Source organism: Wyeomyia smithii, chromosome 1 (assembly GCF_029784165.1).
Source record: "Wyeomyia smithii strain HCP4-BCI-WySm-NY-G18 chromosome 1, ASM2978416v1, whole genome shotgun sequence".
NCBI lineage: Eukaryota > Metazoa > Arthropoda > Insecta > Diptera > Culicidae > Wyeomyia > Wyeomyia smithii.
This window is the reverse complement of record NC_073694.1, coordinates 14,291,278-14,311,224: the sequence shown is the minus strand read 5'-3', so window position 1 is coordinate 14,311,224 and position 19,947 is coordinate 14,291,278. Positions and strand designations below refer to the sequence as shown.

General features: G+C 37.3%; 1 protein-coding gene across 2 annotated transcripts in view; it reads left to right on the top strand.

Moving 5' to 3' along the window:
• The window catches only part of LOC129720585 (uncharacterized), a 124,528-nt gene that overhangs the window by 74,488 nt on the left and 30,093 nt on the right, over positions 1–19,947 (top strand). Inside the window, exon 3 of one of the 2 annotated variants that reach the window (XM_055672075.1) lies at positions 8,764–8,835. The exons of the other annotated variant lie outside the window; for it this stretch is intronic. Within the exon in view, the coding sequence (XP_055528050.1) occupies positions 8,764–8,835 (72 nt within the window). The remainder of the gene's footprint in view (positions 1–8,763; positions 8,836–19,947) is intronic. 2 annotated transcript variants of the gene reach the window in all.

Genomic DNA, 19,947 nt, shown 5'->3' with positions numbered 1-19,947 from the left:
CAATAGGTAATAAAAAATTGCCCTAAAGTAATAGAATGTTCCCAGTTTGCGTTGGGTGTATTGATCGTGTGATTTTGTGAATAAATTGGATTTCAGTAATATAAGAACTTTTCTCTACCATTCTTCTGGAATTGAAAAAAGAAAACTTCAACAAATATCATAGTAAGAGATTGTTTTGGTGTATACTTTTTTGCCAGTAAAAGATGATGCTACTCTTAAACCATTCGCTTTGGAGGGATTGTCTGATATGCTCTCAATAATCTCAGAAACCACGGTGCTCCCAGCAGATCGTTGAGTCATGGAGAGTTCTCATTGGAAATGGTACATTTTCTCTTAGTATTTGCGTTTTGCGTCTCTTGGTTCGATCACTGCAATAAATGCTTTGCTTGGACGTCATGAATGTGAAGGTTCCAACCAACTGAAAATTTTAATCCTCAACAAATTTTGTCATTTTGCGAAGCTGTCAATTTTTATTTAAACTAACTTTTGAAACGACTCAGTTGACATCTTAAAGATCGAGTGTTTCTTGGAGGGCATTTGAGTATTTTTTGTAAGATTTGAACCACTGCGATCATTGTTTTTATCTCTAGTGGTAATATTTGTGAGTTTCTTCAAGTTTTTCCTGCAGAAACAGAAATCTTTTATCAATGGAATGTTCAGAATGCATAATCAACCCGAATAGGGTATTTCTGGAAGAAGCTCGGCAGGTTAGAACGAAAAAAAAACAATCAAATTCTAAAAATCGATGTATGACAAAGGCATGATAAATGCACGCATTCCATAACAAAAAAAAACCAGCAAATCTGAACGTTCCAACTTCACATTGGCCGCAATTACGAATGGGTGAGGATGGGGCAGATTTTCTACCTGGTACTTATTCAGAAACACATAACCTTTCCAATGGTAAGTGAATTTTTGCTGGGACTTGCTGGGGGGAACCCAAACAAAAATTTCTTTTTTGTGAAAATTTTATTAATCAACAGAGGCTGAAAATCACGTGTATGGCAAGGCCTTGTTTTGAAGCAATTTTTTTAACCCATACAACACATCACCGGCACAAATTTACTAATACCTTTATTGTTACCACCCATATTAAATTTACATACAAGAATCACTTGAAAGTTAAAATAACATCATTGGAAGTTTATATTTTTCGTAGAACAATTTGTGACTTGTTCATGAGCTCTAAGTAATACCAAGGTTATGATAGCTACAGTCGTTTGTAAACAACTCAGATAAATTCAAGATGGCCAGCATACAACTTAGTAACTATCAGAGAATGCAAAAAGGATCAATAGCATGAGGTACACTTGAAATTTTCTTTTTCGTATTTTGGCCAGGTTTTTGACTGAAATACTCCTATGTGAGACGCTCGGGTTTACGAAACATTTTCTCCACCGCCGGATTTGGTTTACGCATCTTCTCTCTTAGCTATTGTCGGATGACAACATTGCCCAGGCAACACCAACCAGTTGTATCCATGTTTCAACCGACAGTCTATTGTAATCATATGACTTGTGTGGTGAGAAAGGAACTTGTGAGGGCCGAAGCTACTTCCAGGTTGTCAACTCACCATTTGTAGCCCGTGGTGTGGTGTGACCTTCTTATTATCTTTACTGTCGGCTCCATCATGATCGTCTCATCATCTTCGTGCCAGCTTTTAATTGCTAACGTCACTAGGCAAGAGGAATACTAAAACTGTTTGAAACTAACCGGGTTATAAGCATTTGAAATAGAACAAAAAAAACTACTTGTTCCGATGACAAACTTCCGTTCTAACGTTTGCGGTGAAAAAATGGACTTTTTCAGATGGTGATGAAAAAAAAACTAAGACAGATAATTGAGTTGGACAAATTTCCCATGGAAGGTAAACATGTTAGCTTCCTCGGAAAAAAAATTAACGTCCTTGCGTGCGGCCTTCCCGCAGTTAACCGGAACATTCGCCATGGCGGACGAAAACATGAGTGTAGGCATGTTTTTGAGCTCTTTCTTCCTTTTTTTTTTATTAATTCCCCTCCGTTTTCGCGACAAAATTGTTAGAATATATCTTGCGCTTCAAGTTTGCCCAAAAATTCTCGATGGAAGGCAGCTGGGGGACGTTGGGCGGATTCGCCGACTTTGGTACCACATCGTTTTTCAGCCGCTCCATCTCCTCCAACGATCGCTTCGAGTAGTGGGCCGACGCCAAATCTGGCCAGAACACCGTGTCTTCGCCCTTATGGTATTTCTTAATGAACGGCGCAACTTCTGGCAGGCACTTCGTACTAAAAATTTCCCCGTTCACGACCAGCCCGGAGCGAAAGAAGAACAACCTTGACATCCCTTTTTCGCTGATTTTCAGCCACAGCCGCATCTTCTTGGGAAACTTGGTCTGTGAAACTAACTTCACCTCGGTGCTCACTTCCTTCGTGTGGGAAATTAAATACGAAGTGCCCTGCTAAATCCACTTGACCATCTTATTCAACCGCTGTCACTGCGTCATTGCCTGCAGTTCCGAGACCAGTGTACGGGACTGCCGCTTCTTGACATGTATGTCCATGTTCTCCAGATACTTTTTCACTGTTTTACCGTATGCACCAACCTCCTGGCCAAGTGCACGCAGCGATTTAGCCACTTTTCCCTCGGTTTTCCTCTTAAGCATCCTTTGAAGCTTCTTGTCGCTCGAAGTTGTTGGCCGTCCGGAACCGGGCTTTCTTTCGATGCTCTGATCGTTCTCCAATAGTGTCAAGATATTGTAGATGTCGGAACAGGCATACCCAGCGTCCACAAAGTGCCGCATGATGTTCGTTTTTGACGCGGAGGGGTACTGTTAGAGTTTGACTGATATAGACCGTTCCGATAATTATAAATACACTTACGATCAACCGTCATTTCAAATAACGTGCAGTATTCAACCAAACGTTGGCTGCGTCCTGTTGTTTACATCCAAAAGAAACAGATGCTGTCATTTTTTCTAACATTTAGTGCGAAATTTTGAAAATGCTTGGCCTTTCTCCCGAGCAAAGAAAGCGAATTGTGCACAAATGGGGCACCGTGAGTGGTCTTGCTATAAGAAAATTAGCCAGAGAAGAAGGTCTAAGTGTCGGAGCAGTTCAAACCGCATTGCGGAAGTATTGTGAAGAGTGCACATTTACTGATGCCCCAAGACGTGGTAGAAAACCCGGGCCTGTTGATCCCACAATGGACAAAAAGGTTAAGGAATACTACAAGCGGCATCCTTCAGTATCAGTACGAGATGTGGCGAGAAAGCTTGAAACTTCGGCGAGTAACGTTATGCGTGCCAAGGGAAGAATGGGTCTGCAGACCCGTCGGAAGCAGAAACAGCCAAAACGAAATCCAAAACAAGCTGAATCTGTGAAACCGAGAGCTCGGAAGCTTTATGACAAACTTCTGACCAAAAAAATGAGGTGTGTTATCATGTATGACGAAACCTACATAAAACTGGACTATAAGACTCTGCCAGGACCGCAATTTTATACATCACCGAAGGGAAAGGATGTCCCTGGACCAGTGAAAGCCATTTACACCGAAAAATTCGGCAAGAAGGTAATGGTTTGGCAGGCTATTTGTGAATGTGGAAAAATATCTCGTCCATTCATTACGAATGACACAATGAATGGTAAAATTTACGTGAAAGAGTGTTTGCAGAAAAGGTTGTTACCCATGGTTATGCAGCATAACAATCCTTCAATCTTCTGGCCCGATCTTGCTTCCTGCCATTACTCTAAGGATGCACTAGGGTGGTATAAAACAAATAATGTCACATATGTCCCAAAGGAGATGAATCCTCCAAACTGCCCTGAAATTCGCCCTATTGAAACTTTTTGGGCTTTGACCAAAGCAAAGCTGAGGAAATATGTCAAACCAGCGGACAATGTTGAAAAATTTAAACAAGGATGGCTTAAAGTGGTAAAAATGGTCGGAGAACACACTGTGCAAAAGCTTATGAGTAGTGTTAAGAGAAAAGTTAGAGAACTCGCGTATCCTACGAAAAATAATCTCAACTTGAATTGAAACTGGAAAGAAAACACTTATTATCTATATTTCAGAATAAAATGACCCGAAAAATCCTGTATTTTTTGTTTTATTCAAGAAAGAAGATGTATTTATAATTTTCGGAACAGTCTATAGAGCTGTCAAATTTTTATTGCTAACTCATGGGTTACTATGATTGATGATGTATGAGTAGTTTCGTCAGTGCGATTAGAGGTAAACCAATGAAAAATCGGCAATTTTTGGCCAATTTTTTTACCGCAAACGTTACGTCAAAAATTATCACTATATATAATCAAAGATGTCCAAAAAGAAGCTCTACAAAAATTATGATGTGCCATACAATGTCAAGCGAAGTAAATATTCTTCTGTGTCTCGGATGTTTATTTTTTTTTATTAAACAAGCGCTATCAGTGTCCATAGAAAGGCCGTATAATCTGGTTGACGTTAAAATGGAACAAAAAACTACCAGAGTAGCGGAAGAAAATTTGATAGTCTCGTTTGGCAGAATTTGTGTTGAAATTTCTAAGCCTGTTCAAGTTTATTTTCAGCTATGTTTTATTGGTTTTGTTTTAGTATTTTTTTTCCAAAAAAAATCTACGAAGTAAAAAATGACAAGAAAATCAAATAAATTTCTTTTTTAACGTCTTAGTAGAATTGAATTGAATATTGAGAATAGGTTATGTTTCCATTCAATTCTACTACAAAAAATCGAATACCCTCTAATCGAATACCGTCCGCAGATACGTATTTCGGCTGCTACATGTTACAAACAGTCCACATAAGCACTGATGATGGTTGCATGTAGCAGCCGAAATACGTATCTGCGGACGGTATTCGATTAGAGGGTATTCGATTTTTTGTAGTAGAATTAAATGGAAACATAACCTATTGACAAGAAGATGTTCAAATTGGCTGAAGAGGTTGAATTAAATATATTATAACGATATAATAAGCTCAGAAATTTCGATGGAAAATTCTAAACGGGTCACAAGTATCAAAAAGTCAAAGTAAGCGCAAACAAGGTAAAAATCTCAAATAAGGTACAACATATTTAAAAACAGTTAACATGTCAGAGAGTTAATTAATATCCAAAGAAATGATAAACGCCCGAAAAACTTGAACATGTCGTGAAATTAGAAAAAACAGGTAAATTATCGGGTTAAGAAAAAAAATCAAAAAAAAAAAAAACACCGCGACAGATCGAAAATGTAAAATTACCTCCAATGTCTAACACAATTCAAAAATTATGCCTAAAAATGTCTGAAAATGGTATGAAAATGATTTAAAAATTATTAAAATTGTCCAAAGTTTAATATAATTTTGGCATACGGATGTTTTTAGGGGTAACAAATATGGCCATGGTGGCCATCAACACCCCTCCCTCTTCCGTAAAGGGGGGGTTCTATACAAATAGAACACAAATTTTTGCGCATCCATAGGAATTCCATACAAATGAAGCACAAATTTAAGTATAACTCAAGAACCAAATTGGGTATATGGTTCGACACCCCTTTCTCTTCTGGAAAGGAGGGCTTCAAAACAAATTATACACAAATTTGAGCATAACTTGGGAATTAAGCAAATGGAAAATATTCCTATGATGGTTTGGCACTCCTATTGACGCTCAGAGGTCGGAAATTAACTTCACATGTCATTTTGAAATCCAAATTCATTTAAAGGTAACGACGACTGAAGCACATCGAAAGTGAAAAAAGTTTACTAAAACGATGCCCTAAGTGATACAATGGCCGTGATTGGTTTCGTCGCTTTAAAGACGATAATTTCGGTGTTAATGACTGACTATCTACGTAAAGGAAGGTCAAAAACCTTTAAAGATACTAAATTGGTTTAACTGCTCGATGAGGATCCATGCCAAACGCAGGAACAGCTTGCATCGGTATTAGGAGTAACCCACCAAGCCATTACATTAGGGTGTCCCAAAATAACGTTTTGTCAGATAGTCTGGGAGCTCAACCGGAAAATGATTAGTTATGGTGTAACAAAAAAATTTTTGTATGGCGACAACTCTGGGAAATGTTTAGTCGACGTGCATATTCAACATGCTAATGCAACATCGATCAGGCTTCAAGGAACGATAAATACTGGTTATTCTGCAGCGCCTACTATGTATATTGATACAGCTTCAAACAAACTAATGTTGCTGAGCAGCCGAACACCAAAATTAAGATTCAGAAGAACTAAAATATTTGTAACAAAATTTGAGCCACAACAAGACGCAACTTATTTTTCTCTTAGTTTGAACCACAGAGGATGCGCGAAAAATATGTTTGGGTTAGGTTTTACAGGATATTCAAGTGAAAAAATAATTTGAAATAAAAATAACATGAAAAAGTGGATTTTTCCACAAAACTGAAATTAGCACGACGACTGAACATTTTCCGAAGTTGTCGCCATGCAAAAGTTTTTTGTTGCACTATAACTAATCATGTTCCGGTTGAGCTCCCAGACTATCTGACAAAACGTTATTTTGGGACACCCTAGGTTACATGCTTTGGGAATGATTTTAAAACCAGGAATTTGGGTTTCTTATTATTTGAAGCCAAAGGACGTTGAGCGTCGTTTCTTGCCTGTGGACAATTGCTCCAGCAGCAAAAAAGGAAGGGTTTCCTTCATCGCATCGTGCTGGGTGATGTTAAATCGAGCTCATTACCCGAATAAAGTAAAATCTTCCAAGGCATCTCGAAAACAGATCAACAGAATCATATCAAAAATGTAAAAATTGCCTACAATGTCTAAAACAATGCAAAAATTATGCCTAAAAATGTCTGAAAATGGTATGAAAATTATTTAAAAATTATTAAAATTGTCCAAAGTTTCCGAATAAACTTCAAAAGTATTAAGATTATATCCAAAGATATATGTGAAACGAATTAAGGTCAAAATGTCATATGATAAAAAGGAAAGTGTCTCAAAAAAAAAAAGAATAACAAAATTGTTTCAAAATATCTAATATGTTGAATAAGGAAAAAAATGTTTTTATACCCTTAAAAAGTGAAGATGATGACAAACTTGTGAAAATATCAAAGCTAGTCAGAAATGTATAAACAAGAAAAAAAAATATCAAAATATGTCAAGTACCAAAACAGAAGAAAACATTCGCTATAGATTAAAAACGTCAAACTTTTCTATCGACCAAACAATTCGCCAAAAAAGCTAAAAACCGCTTGACAGATCAAAAACTTCGAAAGAGGTGAAAATGTCATACCAGGTGAAACATATAAAAAATTAAGGTCAAAAACAAATCAAAAGGGGAAATAAGGTCAAAATTTCATAAAAGATTACAAACACCAATGGTGTCTGTCTTAACGAGATCGCCGCTTCCGACGGCGAATCGATGGCCGGGACGGTAGACGGAAATCTCGGCTGATTTGGGCTGTTTCGATTTCTTGCTCTCAATTGTGCGTCTTCGTCGTGTGTAATTTTTTTTGTAACATTCTGTTTATATTTGTCAACATTCATGAGGATATTCTTCTCATGCATTATGCTTTTTTTTCTATATGTTTTTTATTCCCGAATTTCGCTTCCGAAATGAATGTGCTTTATTGTTATATTGTTCCGGGTATAAACAAACGCTTAGCATTTCTCCCACATATTTCCCACCTTAGTAGTGGATAGTAAAACAAGCAGCGAAAAGGTTCGAAGTTGTGTAATGGCTAGTTTAACAACTAACATAATACCAGCTTTCCGATTACACCGGAGCAAAACTCATCAATTACTAATTTGATTCCTGAACGCTATTAATTTTCATACCCGATACTTAGCAACAAAAACATTCCACAAATTCACTGGAGGTCATCCTCGGATTACGTACACCCAATAGGTATGCAATTAGTAGGTCCTACTCTCACTCTACTCTGAGGGGCCCTCCGCGATCGTGGGTGCGTGTCGTGACCATCGTAGGCGAAGGGATAATTTAGCTTTTTTTGTTTTATTACGAAACCCCCGCCACCAAATTCGCGGCTTTATTCACGGTTCGAAAAGAAGTGCAAAGCGTTTAATTTTCTTCCCTATCCCCCACCCTGATGCGTGACTGTGGAGAGTTTCGTGTAATAATCCATAATTTCATCCCATTCCAATCCATATTGTGAGAGATCCCGATCGCTTATTCAGTGGAAATATTTTCCCCAATTCGACGAGAAAGAAGAGAAACGGGTGCGGTGGAACATCGAAAGATGTTAAAATAAAATAAAAGTTTATTGGTTGCTAATGAAAGTCCGACTGAACGAACCGCGCCGCGCCGCGGTGCGCCCCGCCTCGCACCGCGAGGAAAGATATACGAAGGCAAGACAAGTTGAATACAAAACATAAATAAGGAAACGATCGCGCAGGTCAGATTTTGGTGCGGCGTGGCGCGGATCGGAGCTGTTGGCCACACACACACACACATACACAAACACACTTGTTGTCGGGGTTTTGTCGGGATTTTGCCCCCAGGCTAGAACTTGTTCTGTATCTTTCGGTTTCGCGCGCGGTTTCACTTTCGCCGAAAATATGCCGGCCGCCGCCGGAGAGGTTCGCGTGAGGAAGTTTCGCTTTTTAGGTGGTCGCAGGTTTCACTTTTTGCTGCTGGAGGCCCTCCGGAAATCTCCGGATTTTGTTTTGTTGGTTGTTGTTATTACTGTGTTTCGTTGGCTGTGGGTTCACAGCATGCAGTGCCAAACATGATTATTTAATTTGATCTATTTCATAAAAACAACGTACTGTTTTCTTTTTTTCTTCTCTTCTCTGCTGCCAAATTATTTCCAGATAAATCATCATCCCAGCTATTTAGTTCACTGTGAAAGCTCATCGCTGGTTAAGTGTGGGAAGGCGCTGGAGGTAAGCTTTGTCGACTCTACTGTTGCTCCAATCTACATACTATAAACAAAAAACTTCTACACTCTCTGTCACTGTCTCCCGTCCCACCCTGAATGTGTACAGCTTCATCACCAGCCGCCTTCCTACACTTCGCAGCTCCAGAGTCGCCAGAGTCTGAACTGCCTGTGGGGTACCTTTTTTATTCAGCAAAATCTCTTCTCTCCGTAGTTGCTGTTGATTGCCTAGTGTAGTGTTCTCTCTCTCTGTCCTTCAAATCCCCTGCTCTCAATCTGCTATGTATTTTTTGTGGAACAAAACCATCTCCAATTCAATTCAAGTTTTCTGTACTCTAATAAATAACAGTAGTGAAATCCCTTACTCCGAACCAGGTGATGAAAAATCGCTCTAACTAACAAGTTATGAAATTTCGGTAAGTGTCATTCTGTGTAAAATTTACTATCATCATCATCGATTACCAAAATTTAGATTCGAATTATATGTTGAAAATGTCGAAATATATATGCAAAAAAGTAGATACAAAACTGGGAGAAATGTCAAATATTCCAAACACAAAAAAGTTAGAAAAGTTTCAACAATAGTCACAAGTTGTCAAAATATAATTAAGCATTGTCGAAGCTCCCAACAAAACAGATCTGTCTGGTCGCTTTTTTTGGAGGATGGTGCACCCAACGTTCAATTCTTGTGATCCAGCCTGGCTCGACGACTATTACAATGCCAACCCTCAGCAAATCAATGACACAATACTTAGATGGATTGAATTTTATCTGACAAATAAGACACAAACGGTTAGGTTTAAGGAACACGTTTCTGTACCAGTAAAAGTGACAGTTCCACAAGGCTCCCATTTAGGCCCTTTGCTCTTCATTTTATTTGTTAATGACGTTACCCTTGTGTTGAATCGTCTCAAAGTACTGATATATGCCGATGACATGAAATTGTACATAGAAATAAGAAACAAATCAGACATCCAACAATTCCAACAAGAGGTTGACGTTTTCTACATTTGGTGTAAAAAATGTCTTCTTGATCTCAACGTAAAAAAATGTAATATTATATCCTACACAAGGAAAAGAAATCCTGAACATTCCAGTTGCACTCTTGGGCATCAAATTGTAGAAAGGTTTTATCAAATTAGTGATTTAGGAGTGATTATGGATTCTAAGTTAACATTCATTGATCACTACAATACGATCATCAATAGAGCCAACAGTATGCTAAGTTTTATAAAAAGGTTCAGCTATCATTTCGTAGACCCGTACACTATAAAAACTCTTTTCGTTACATATATTAGATTTTTTTTTTAAGGGGGGATTTATTAGTAGCTTAAGTATTTATGATAAATATTAGTAAATAATGAGTATGTGTGTCCAATCACAAATGGTGACTTCTCAACACTGTTAGAAATTTGTAATTTTAATTGTTAGGATTTGTTTGCTTTCGCAATTAGGACTTATCATTCGTAGGGATTTAAACCTACTTGTCAGATAAGGGGAAGTAAACTTACAACTACCTTAATTGCTAACTTATTGGCTATAAAGAGAGCTTATCGTAGCAATTGAGGATTGCAACGATTTTTGTCGAAAATTGTTAATAATTTTATTTGACATAGCTTCTAATGGTTCAACACCAGTAAGTCTATGTAATTCGAGTGTACCAAACCAAGGAGGACGCTTCAAAATCATTTTCAGAATTTTATTCTGAATCCTTTGGAGCGTTTTCTCCCTTGTTGAACAGCAACTTGACCAGATCGGTACAGCATAAAGCATTGCTGGTCTAAAAATTTGTTTGTAAATCAAAAGTTTGTTCTTTAAACAAAGTTTAGAATTCCTGTTAATGAGAGGATATAAACATCTCGTATATTTGATGCACTTGGCTTGTATACTCTCAATGTGCTCTTTGAAAATAAGTTTTTTATCATAAATTAGTCCCAAGTACTTAACCTTGTCGGACCAACTTAAAATAACCCCATTCATCTTGACAACGTGATTATTGTTTGGCTTGAGGAAAGAAGCCCTAGGCTTATGCGGAAAAATTATCATTTGAGTTTTAGAAGCATTGGGAGAGATTTTCCACTTTTGCAAGTAGGAAGAAAAAATATCTAAACGTTTCTGCAATCGACTGCATATGACACGAAGACTTTTTCCTTTTACGGAAATGCTTGTGTCATCGCAGAACAATGACTTTGTGCATCCTGGAGGCAAATCAGGAAGATCTGAAGTGAATATGTTGTACAGGACTGGACCCAAGACTGAACCTTGAGGCACACCTGCTCTGACAGGAAATCTATCAGATTTTGAATTCTGATAGACAACCTGCAGAGTTCGATCAGTAAGATAATTTTTTAAAATTTTGATTAGGAAAATTGGAAAATTAAAAGTTTGCAATTTCGCAATCAAACCTTTATGCCAAACACTGTCGAATGCTTTTTCTATGTCTTTGCTTTGCTTTTCTATGTCTGCTCTTTTAAGCAGCTCCAGTGGAATAACCTTCAGATTTGTTAGCTCGTATCATATTAGTAACTCTGAGCAATTGATGAGTTGTGGAATGCCCATGGCGAAATCCAAACTGTTCATTTGCAAAAATTGAATTTTCGTTGATGTGTGACATCATTCTGTTAAGAATAACTCTCTCAAACAGTTTACTTATTGAAGAAAGCAAACTGATTGGTCGATAACTTGAAACTTCAGCTGGGTTCTTATCCGGTTTTAAAATGGGAGTAATTTTTGCATTTTTCCATAATTTGGGAAAATATGCAATTTTGAAGCAGCAATTGAAAATTTTCACTAAAAAATCCATTGTGCTCTCAGGGAGATGTTTGATTAGTATATTAAAGATTCCATCGTCACCAGGTGCTTTCATATTTTTGAAATTTTTAATAATTGATTTAATCTCATTCAAGTTAGTTTCAATTATTTCTGCAGGTAAAAAATTCTGGGAAGAAATTAAATCAAATTGACGTGTGACTTCATTTTCAATTGGACTCACAAAATTCAAATTTGAGTTATGAACACTCTCAAACTGCTGAGCAAGTCTTTGAGCCTTTTGTTCATTGGATACAAGAAAACGTTCACCATCTTTTAAAACTGGAATAGGCTTTGAAGGTTTCTTAAGAATCTTCGACAGCTTCCAAAAAGGTTTTGAATATGGTTTCAATTTTTCAACTTTAGTCTCAAAATTTTGATTTCTCAGAAGAGTAAATCTATGTTTAATCTCTTTCTGTAAATCTTTATAAATAGTTTTAAAAACAGGGTCACGAGAACGTTGATATTGACGTCTGCGAACATTTTTCAAACGAATTAGAAGTTGAAGATTTTCGTCAATTATTGGTGAATCAAATTTCACTTGAGCCTTTGGAACAGAATAATCCCTGGCATCAACAATTGCACATTTTAATGCTTCCAAAGCGGAATCAATGTTCACTTCGGTTCGCAAATCAAGCTCATTATTGAAATTTCTCTCAATATGAGTTTTGTATCTTTCCCAATTAGCCTTGTTATAATTAAAAACAGAGCTCATAGGGTTTAAAACTGATTCATGTGATAAAGAAAAAGTTATTGGAAGATGGTCAGAATCAAAGTCAGCATGTGTGATCAAATCACTACATACATGACTTTGATCTGTCAGTACCAAATCAATTGTTGAAGGGTTTCTTACAGAAGAAAAGCATGTAGGACTATTCGGAGACAAAATAGAATAGTATCCTGAAGAACAATCGTTGAATAAAATTTTGCCATTGGAATTACTTTGAGAATTATTCCATGAACGATGTTTAGCGTTAAAATCGCCGATTATAAAAAATTTCGAACGATTTCTGGTGAGTTTTTGTAAATCACCTTTAAAATAATTTTTGTGCTCGCGTGTGCATTGAAATGGTAAATATGCTGCGGCAATAAATAAGATCTCAAGTTCAGTTTGAACTTCAGTTCCCAAAGTTTCAATAACTTTCGTCTCAAGATGGGGAAGAGCACGATGTTTGATTCGGCGATGAATAACAATTGCAACTCCACCGCCGGAACCCTGAATCCTATCATATCTATGAACCACGTAATTGGGATCATATTTTAATTTTATGTTAGGTTTCAAAAATGTTTCAGTAATGATTGCAATATGCACATTATTTACTGTTAAAAAATTTAAAAGCTCATTCTCATTGGCCTTCAATGAGCGAGCATTCCAATTTAATATTTTAATTGTTTTATTTAAAATCATTGCCAAATTTTAAATTAGAAACAATTTTAATAGTAAAATTTGTGCCTATTTGAATGGCTTCAAACATTGATTTTGCCTGCAACATGGCGTTCATAAGATCGAACATTGCCTGTTGCAAAAAAGAAAGTTTACCTGCCGTAATAGGCCCCAGGCAGTTGACATTAGAAAAAATATTTTCGGCAGCAATATTAGCTGGAGTAATAGGTGTACAATTATTTTCTAGCGTGTTTTGCTTACCCATATTAACGGTCATTTTCAAACTACCAACACTAGGCGGTAGAATGTTCGAACTACCTGTAACCTGTGCATATGTTAAACGGGTATGCAAAGGAGTAGGTAAACTATGCGTCACTGGTACGCTTGGAGAATTTTGTTTTGAAGTTGGTTTTAATTGAGAAATTGAATTTTGTTTACCTTGCCTTGACAATTGCTAAACGGACTGGGCATTGATAAAAATTTGACATATGGTTGCCGTTACAATTCGCACAGCGGAAATTTTTACTCTCTTTCACAGGACATGTGTCCTTTTTGTGAGAGGAGTCTCCACAATTAAGACATTTTTGGTCCATGTTACAGAATTTGGAACCATGGCCATAACGTTGGCAAGTACGGCATTGGGTGATATGCTTTTCACCCTGCCATACTTCCTATAAATTTCCCACTTTACTCGCACATTATACAAAGCATGTGCCTTTTCAAAAAATTTTAAGTTGTTAACCTCATTGCGGTTAAAATGAATTAAATAATTAACAAGGGAAATCCCAGTTTTCTGACTGTTTTCGCCTCGTGATTTTTTGTTTCATTAGAATTACTTGGGTAGGGGCTATGCCAAGTCATTCTGTTAAAGTAAGTTTGATCTCATTAACGGTTTGATCGTTGGTGAGACCTTTCAAGACAACCTTGAACGGCTTGGCGTTCTTGGTGTCGTATGTAAAAAATTTGTACATCTTGTCAGTTAAATACTGAACAAGACGATCACGACCCTTTACTGAGTCGGCTAATAAACGGCATTCACCTCTACGGCCAATCTGATAGGTAACTTTAACGTCAGAAACAAACGTTGAAAGTTCCTTTTTGAATATATTAAATTCAGAAGAAATAGTTACCACAATAGGTGGAACTTTCTCCTTTTTTAAAGATTTTATATTATGTATAGTTTCATTATTGGTAACTTCCATTTCACCAGCTTCATGCTCAAGCAAAATATCAAAAGGATTGTCACTACAGACACTCGAAATGTCAGAAAGAGATGCCTCTCTTTTCCTCCCCGCAGCGATGCGAGGTTTCTTTTTCCGTCCAGCCATTTCAGGTGATAAGAAAAAAGTTAAAACAAATGTTAAATTCAAAAGTAGGTAGTCTTGAGAAAGACTGATGGGAAATAACTTTCAGGTAGTCTTTAAAAGACACACTGACAAAACACAAACTTTGAAGCTATAGGCAGTCAAAGACCAGTCCACAAGCAACCGAAAAAACGTCTGATCTGTAGGACAGTTCAAGACGCACTGATCACTGTTAAGTGGATTATTCACAAAACTTAACTTCTATAATATGAAGAATAATTAATAAAACAACTTTACTGAAGGCACTGTGGCTCTAAAATCAAGTTTTTTGGGTCAAAATAATTTCGATCACGTTCTTGCAGCTTTGAAAACAGTGTGCGCAGGAGCGAAAATGGAAGAAGGAGACTTGGTAGCTCAACTATTCTTAAGTTCACGTTGCTTGTTTTCCTAACTGGATTTAGAGCAACTTCTGCTGCTGCAACTTTTGATGCAACAGATCCATCTTCACCCTATGACAAAATTGACGGGAGTGACGGCAAGAATCGTCCGTGATGGACTGCTTAGTAGCAGCCCATGGAGAACAACCAAGGGCGGTAGCTGGTGAAGCATCCAGCAGGAGTGAAGCCCTTGCAGTCTGCGTGAAGGACTATGCTATGGTCTCGATTACCACAAACCCTATACACCGCACAGTGGGGTAAATTGGTCTGTTGGTGCGACAAAACCTCATAACTCGTCATGGTTGTTTCTACAGTGTTCATGTCTTTGGCAATGTTGTTCAGCATAAAAATATCTTTATCAAAAATGTATTAAGGTAGCTTCAATGTTCTTCCTACAGATGGCGCTGACATCTATCTTCTGAAAAAAGGTGCTAGCAATTTGGTTTCTTCGGGAAAGTTGTTCATATCATCAATTGACATAAAGTTGTCGAAAACATTAAAATTGTAGGATTGAGTGTTAACGAGATATGACTATTTTCATTATTCACAAAACACCATAACTCCTCAAATTCAAGTCATAGAATATTGGTGTCTTCGGCAAAGTTGTTCGAATGATTGTGATCTGTCTTGAATGTTTGGTCTAGATCAGTTTATGCTTATCAAGATCACTTTGTTCGAAAAAAAAGCTCACACAACTTTTTAGGTTCATGTTATAGAGGTTCAAGCGTCACGCGAAGTTGATCAACTGTATACGATTTACCATTTTGCATGTCCTATTTGATCTATGGACTTTTTTTATCTAGGAATCTTTATTTTAATGGACTATAACTTCTGTCTTCTTAAATTCAAAGCAAGGAGGTTTGGTATTTTCAGGAAATTTTTTGGATGGATTCCTTGTACATTCATGTACAACATGTATTGCTATAGATTATTATTTGATCTAGATCGCTCAATTTTGAAAGTGGAATTCTTTTTGCTACTCAAGTTCAAGTTTAAGAGATTTAGTGTCCTTAGATCAGTTGTTAGGATCGTTTAATTATTTGGATCGAGGTTTATCGTCATGCTTAAAATGGTTTAAGTCACTCTTTTTCGCACGCATACAAATACACATTCTAAACGTATTAATAATGAATCATTATATATAACAAAAATTATTAAATTCAAATAGATGACAGAAACGTTTGTTCATCGTCTTCTAATTCATTTTCAACGTAAAGGAGTTTCACGACAGCTTTTTTTTGTTTCGCGGGTATTAGTTGAATCGAAGTTTGTTCCTAAACTGGGCAAAAAGGGATCAGATGTTGTAACCAACATACCGTTCAATACATCTTGCATGGTTTCAATTCTGCTGGACTTTTGGTTGTGCGCTTCACGAATTTGTGAAAATGTGATGTCATCATAGAGCGCTGCCCCGAAACGCATGATTTATACGTAAAAACTTGGTGTACCAAAAATCAAATAACTTTTGAAGCGGCAGGAAGCGGCAGCTGCAGTTGGTTTTTTTTTTAATTGCTGAGACTGCAATCTTTGAATTTAAGAAGAATATAGAGATAAAACTCGCTGGTGAATCACTTTTTCAAATGTTTGTAATTAGTGAAATATTGAGTTTTCTGTCTGTGTGAAACGTTGTGCTCGACCGTGGCATGGTAAGATATACTTGCCTATCAAAGTTTCTTTTCATGCATAACATCATTATTATTAAGGCGAACCTGCATTTTTTAGGGTGGTAAATATGATCGAAATATTTTTTTTTTTGATTTTATCAAATTTTAAACCCCAACTTTTCCTACCTCACGATATACTAAAACATGCGAATTCTCTACAACCTATGCTTGATTTTTGGTATGTTGGTATTCTAGTTTTTGAATATTGGGAATAGGTTATGTTTCCACTTTATTCTACTTTATTTCTATTCTAGTTTTATTCTAGTTCTTGCAAAATATCGATTTCGAATCAAATTCCGGAAAAAAATCTTAGGTTTTGTCCAAGCTTCTGTATGGGGCTGCCCCAGTTTGCACCGGTAGCCTGGCGACAATAGTTGAGCCGTTTTGACAAAAAAACGGTCAAAAGTCTTTTCTCATTCTTCCCTACATTTTAGGGGTTTGGTGTCTTCGGGAGAGTTGTTCAGAATACTGATGAGAATTATCTGACATTTATATTTAATTGCTTATTAAGCTAGTATAACACTTACGAGACATCCAATTTTTGTCTTCGGCAAAGTTGTAGAACTATCGATTGGCAGGAAATTCCTAGCTCTTAACTCTGAAGAGATATAACTGTTTTTCTTAAAAGACTACCTTAAAACTAGTTTTTTCACTTGGATTATATCTTAACTACTTCTGATTAACTTGAGATGTTCTAGGAAGTTTCAGATAACAACAAATTATAAATTTTCCCAAAAAAAGAAGTTAATTCTGTTGAACCAACTCCGAGATAGAGCGATTTTAAGGTAAAGGAAAAATTGCGGGGTTAGCGCTACGATCCTACTGGCACTAGCAGTAGGAGTCCCGAGCCGCAACTCGAACCTACGACGACTGGCTTACAAGGTCAGCATCGTACCTCGAGACCAACTGGAAGGATAAACACGTATTTCCACGGATCTGTTAGTGTTTGTAATATCTGAGTAACCGAATGAGTTTTACATTAGATTTTGATCTAAGCTGTCTAATACATCTTAAACTGTTCAGAAATTATTAAGATATCATTTAATTGGAAAAACTAGTTTTTGGGCAGTATTTAAAAGAACAGAGCAGTTAAAATGCAATATATTTAATAAATACAAATGTAAATGTAAATACAAAGTTCCCGAAGAGTCCCGATTCTGAAAAACATGTCAAAACAAATGACGTTGAGTAGCACCTCACAAGCATTCACAACTTTAAATAATTTGATTTTAAAAATTAACATAATTTTACTTTCAAATCACTCTACCTGGGAGTTGGTTCTACTAAATTAAATTCTTTTTTTTTAGAAAAAAATATATTTTATTGTTGTTTTAAACTTTCTATAATAGTCTTAAAAAAACAGTTATATCTCTTCAAAGATAAGTCCTAGGAATATCCTGCCTTCGGCAAAGTTCCATGAAATCGATAGCTCTACAACTTCACCAAAGACAAAAATTGAATGTCTCCTAAACAAAAAAACTTCATTTTTCTAAATGTAATACTATGTACCTTAATAAGCAATTAAATGAAAATGTCACATAATTCTAATCAGTATTTTGAACAACTTTTCCGAAGAAACCAAGTCCCTAAAATGTTAGGAAAAGTGATAAAAGACTTTTAACCGCCTTTTTCTTCAAAATGGCCCACTGTGCGACGGTTCGAACTGCTCTAGCAGTCGTGATAAAAAAAACGACCTTCCTGCATGGTGAACTCAGAGACAATTTTTATGGCTGTACCTTATGGCATCGAAGAAAATTCTGATACTGTTTGCCAGTCACAGAAGTTTTTGCATGGTCCCAAATGTTAGAACGAGAAGCTGAGCCAAGCTTGGGTTCAAGAAACCGTAGCATGACTATTGCTTATGCACCTAGATCGACGATAGAGAGAGAGAGAACGATAATGTCTACCTGTTGAATACGTCGATGTGATGCTTTGAGTGAAACAACTTGCCGTGAACCGTTCCGTGTCTTTGAAGACGGTAATTTCGATGTTAAAGATTGTCCACGAGAAAGAAGGCCACAAACTTGACCCATGCCAGTAACAGCTTGCTTCGATATTATGTGTTATCAGGCAAGCAATTCCCAAACGATTACATGCTTCTGGAATGATTCAAAACCAACGAACCTGATCCGAAATCAAGTGACGTTGAGTGTTGTTTTTCGCCTGTGAACAACTTCTCCAGTGGCAAAAAAGGAAGGGGTTTCTTTATCGCATCGGGCTGGGTGATGCAAATTGGATTCATTACAGCAACCCAAAGAAAAATATCAAGGGGACGGACTGCCAGGTCATGTTTCTACAACTCAGTTTAGAAATTTTTAAGTCCCACCTACATGGTCTTCCGTATTTTTCGGATTTTCGATGTTGGGACAATGGGTGCTTATCCCAGCAGCCTATGCAACGCGTGGTTCATTCGTGTCCGTCACGATCCATATTCCGTCTGCCCTCTAAAGCCTGTATCAGATTAACCGTTGCAGCGGTCAACCGCTACCGTTCCGTTCTTTTTCGACCAATCAGAACACAGCGGTCGACCGTCGCTTGTTGTTGTTGCAAAAAATAGAATCTTTTCTATTTTTGCCGCCGACCGTTCCCAACGGTTGCCGGCTGCTGTCATTGACATGAAGAAGGCAAACGAATCTCTTCACACCTACACAAGATCACATATAGAAACTTGACAAATGAAAATGTGTGCTTCTCTTTTTGGCACACACGACAGCCAGTCAAAACTTCGATAGCACCGGCAACGCTGGTTGGCGATGTCAATTTTCGACTAACGCACACTGGCAAAAATGAATCCAAATTCCCACTAATTAAAAGCCGCTGGGCTTAATACCTTAAATATAGCATTTCTTATGTAAAATTGGTCAACAAATTGATTGGTCTTTTTCGCCTCTTTTCACTCTATTTTTGCGTATTTTTGGAAATATATACCCTTTCCCATGCCCTGTACAGAATGAAAACATCATCTATCGATTTATTGGCCAATTTTACATAAGAAATGCTATATTTAAGGTATTCAGCCCAGCTTTTAATTAGTGGGAATTTGGATTCATTTTTGCCAGTGTGCGTTGGTCGAAAATTGACATCGCCAACCAGCGTTGCCGGTGCTATCGAAGTTTTGACTGGCTGTCGTGTGTGCCAAAAAGAGAAGCACACATTTTCATTTGTCAAGTTTCTATATGTGATCTTGTGTAGGTGTAAAGAGATTCGTTTGCCTTCGTCATGTCAATGACAGCAGCCGGCAACCGTTAGGAACGGTCGGCGGCAAAAATAGAAAAGATTCTATTTTTTGCAACAACAACAAGCTACGGTCGACCGCTGTGTTTTGATTGGTCGAAAAAGAACGGAACGGTAGCGGTTGACCGCTGCAACGGTTAGTCTGATACAGGCTTAACTTCGTGCGGTGGCGAATTTTATTCGAGCTAAGCAACCTTCGGATTTTTGGTTTAGGGTGAGTTATACCTTTCCCAGTAGTTTAATTGGCCAAAACACCTTGCCGGAGACAACGGAGATTGCGGGTTCGAG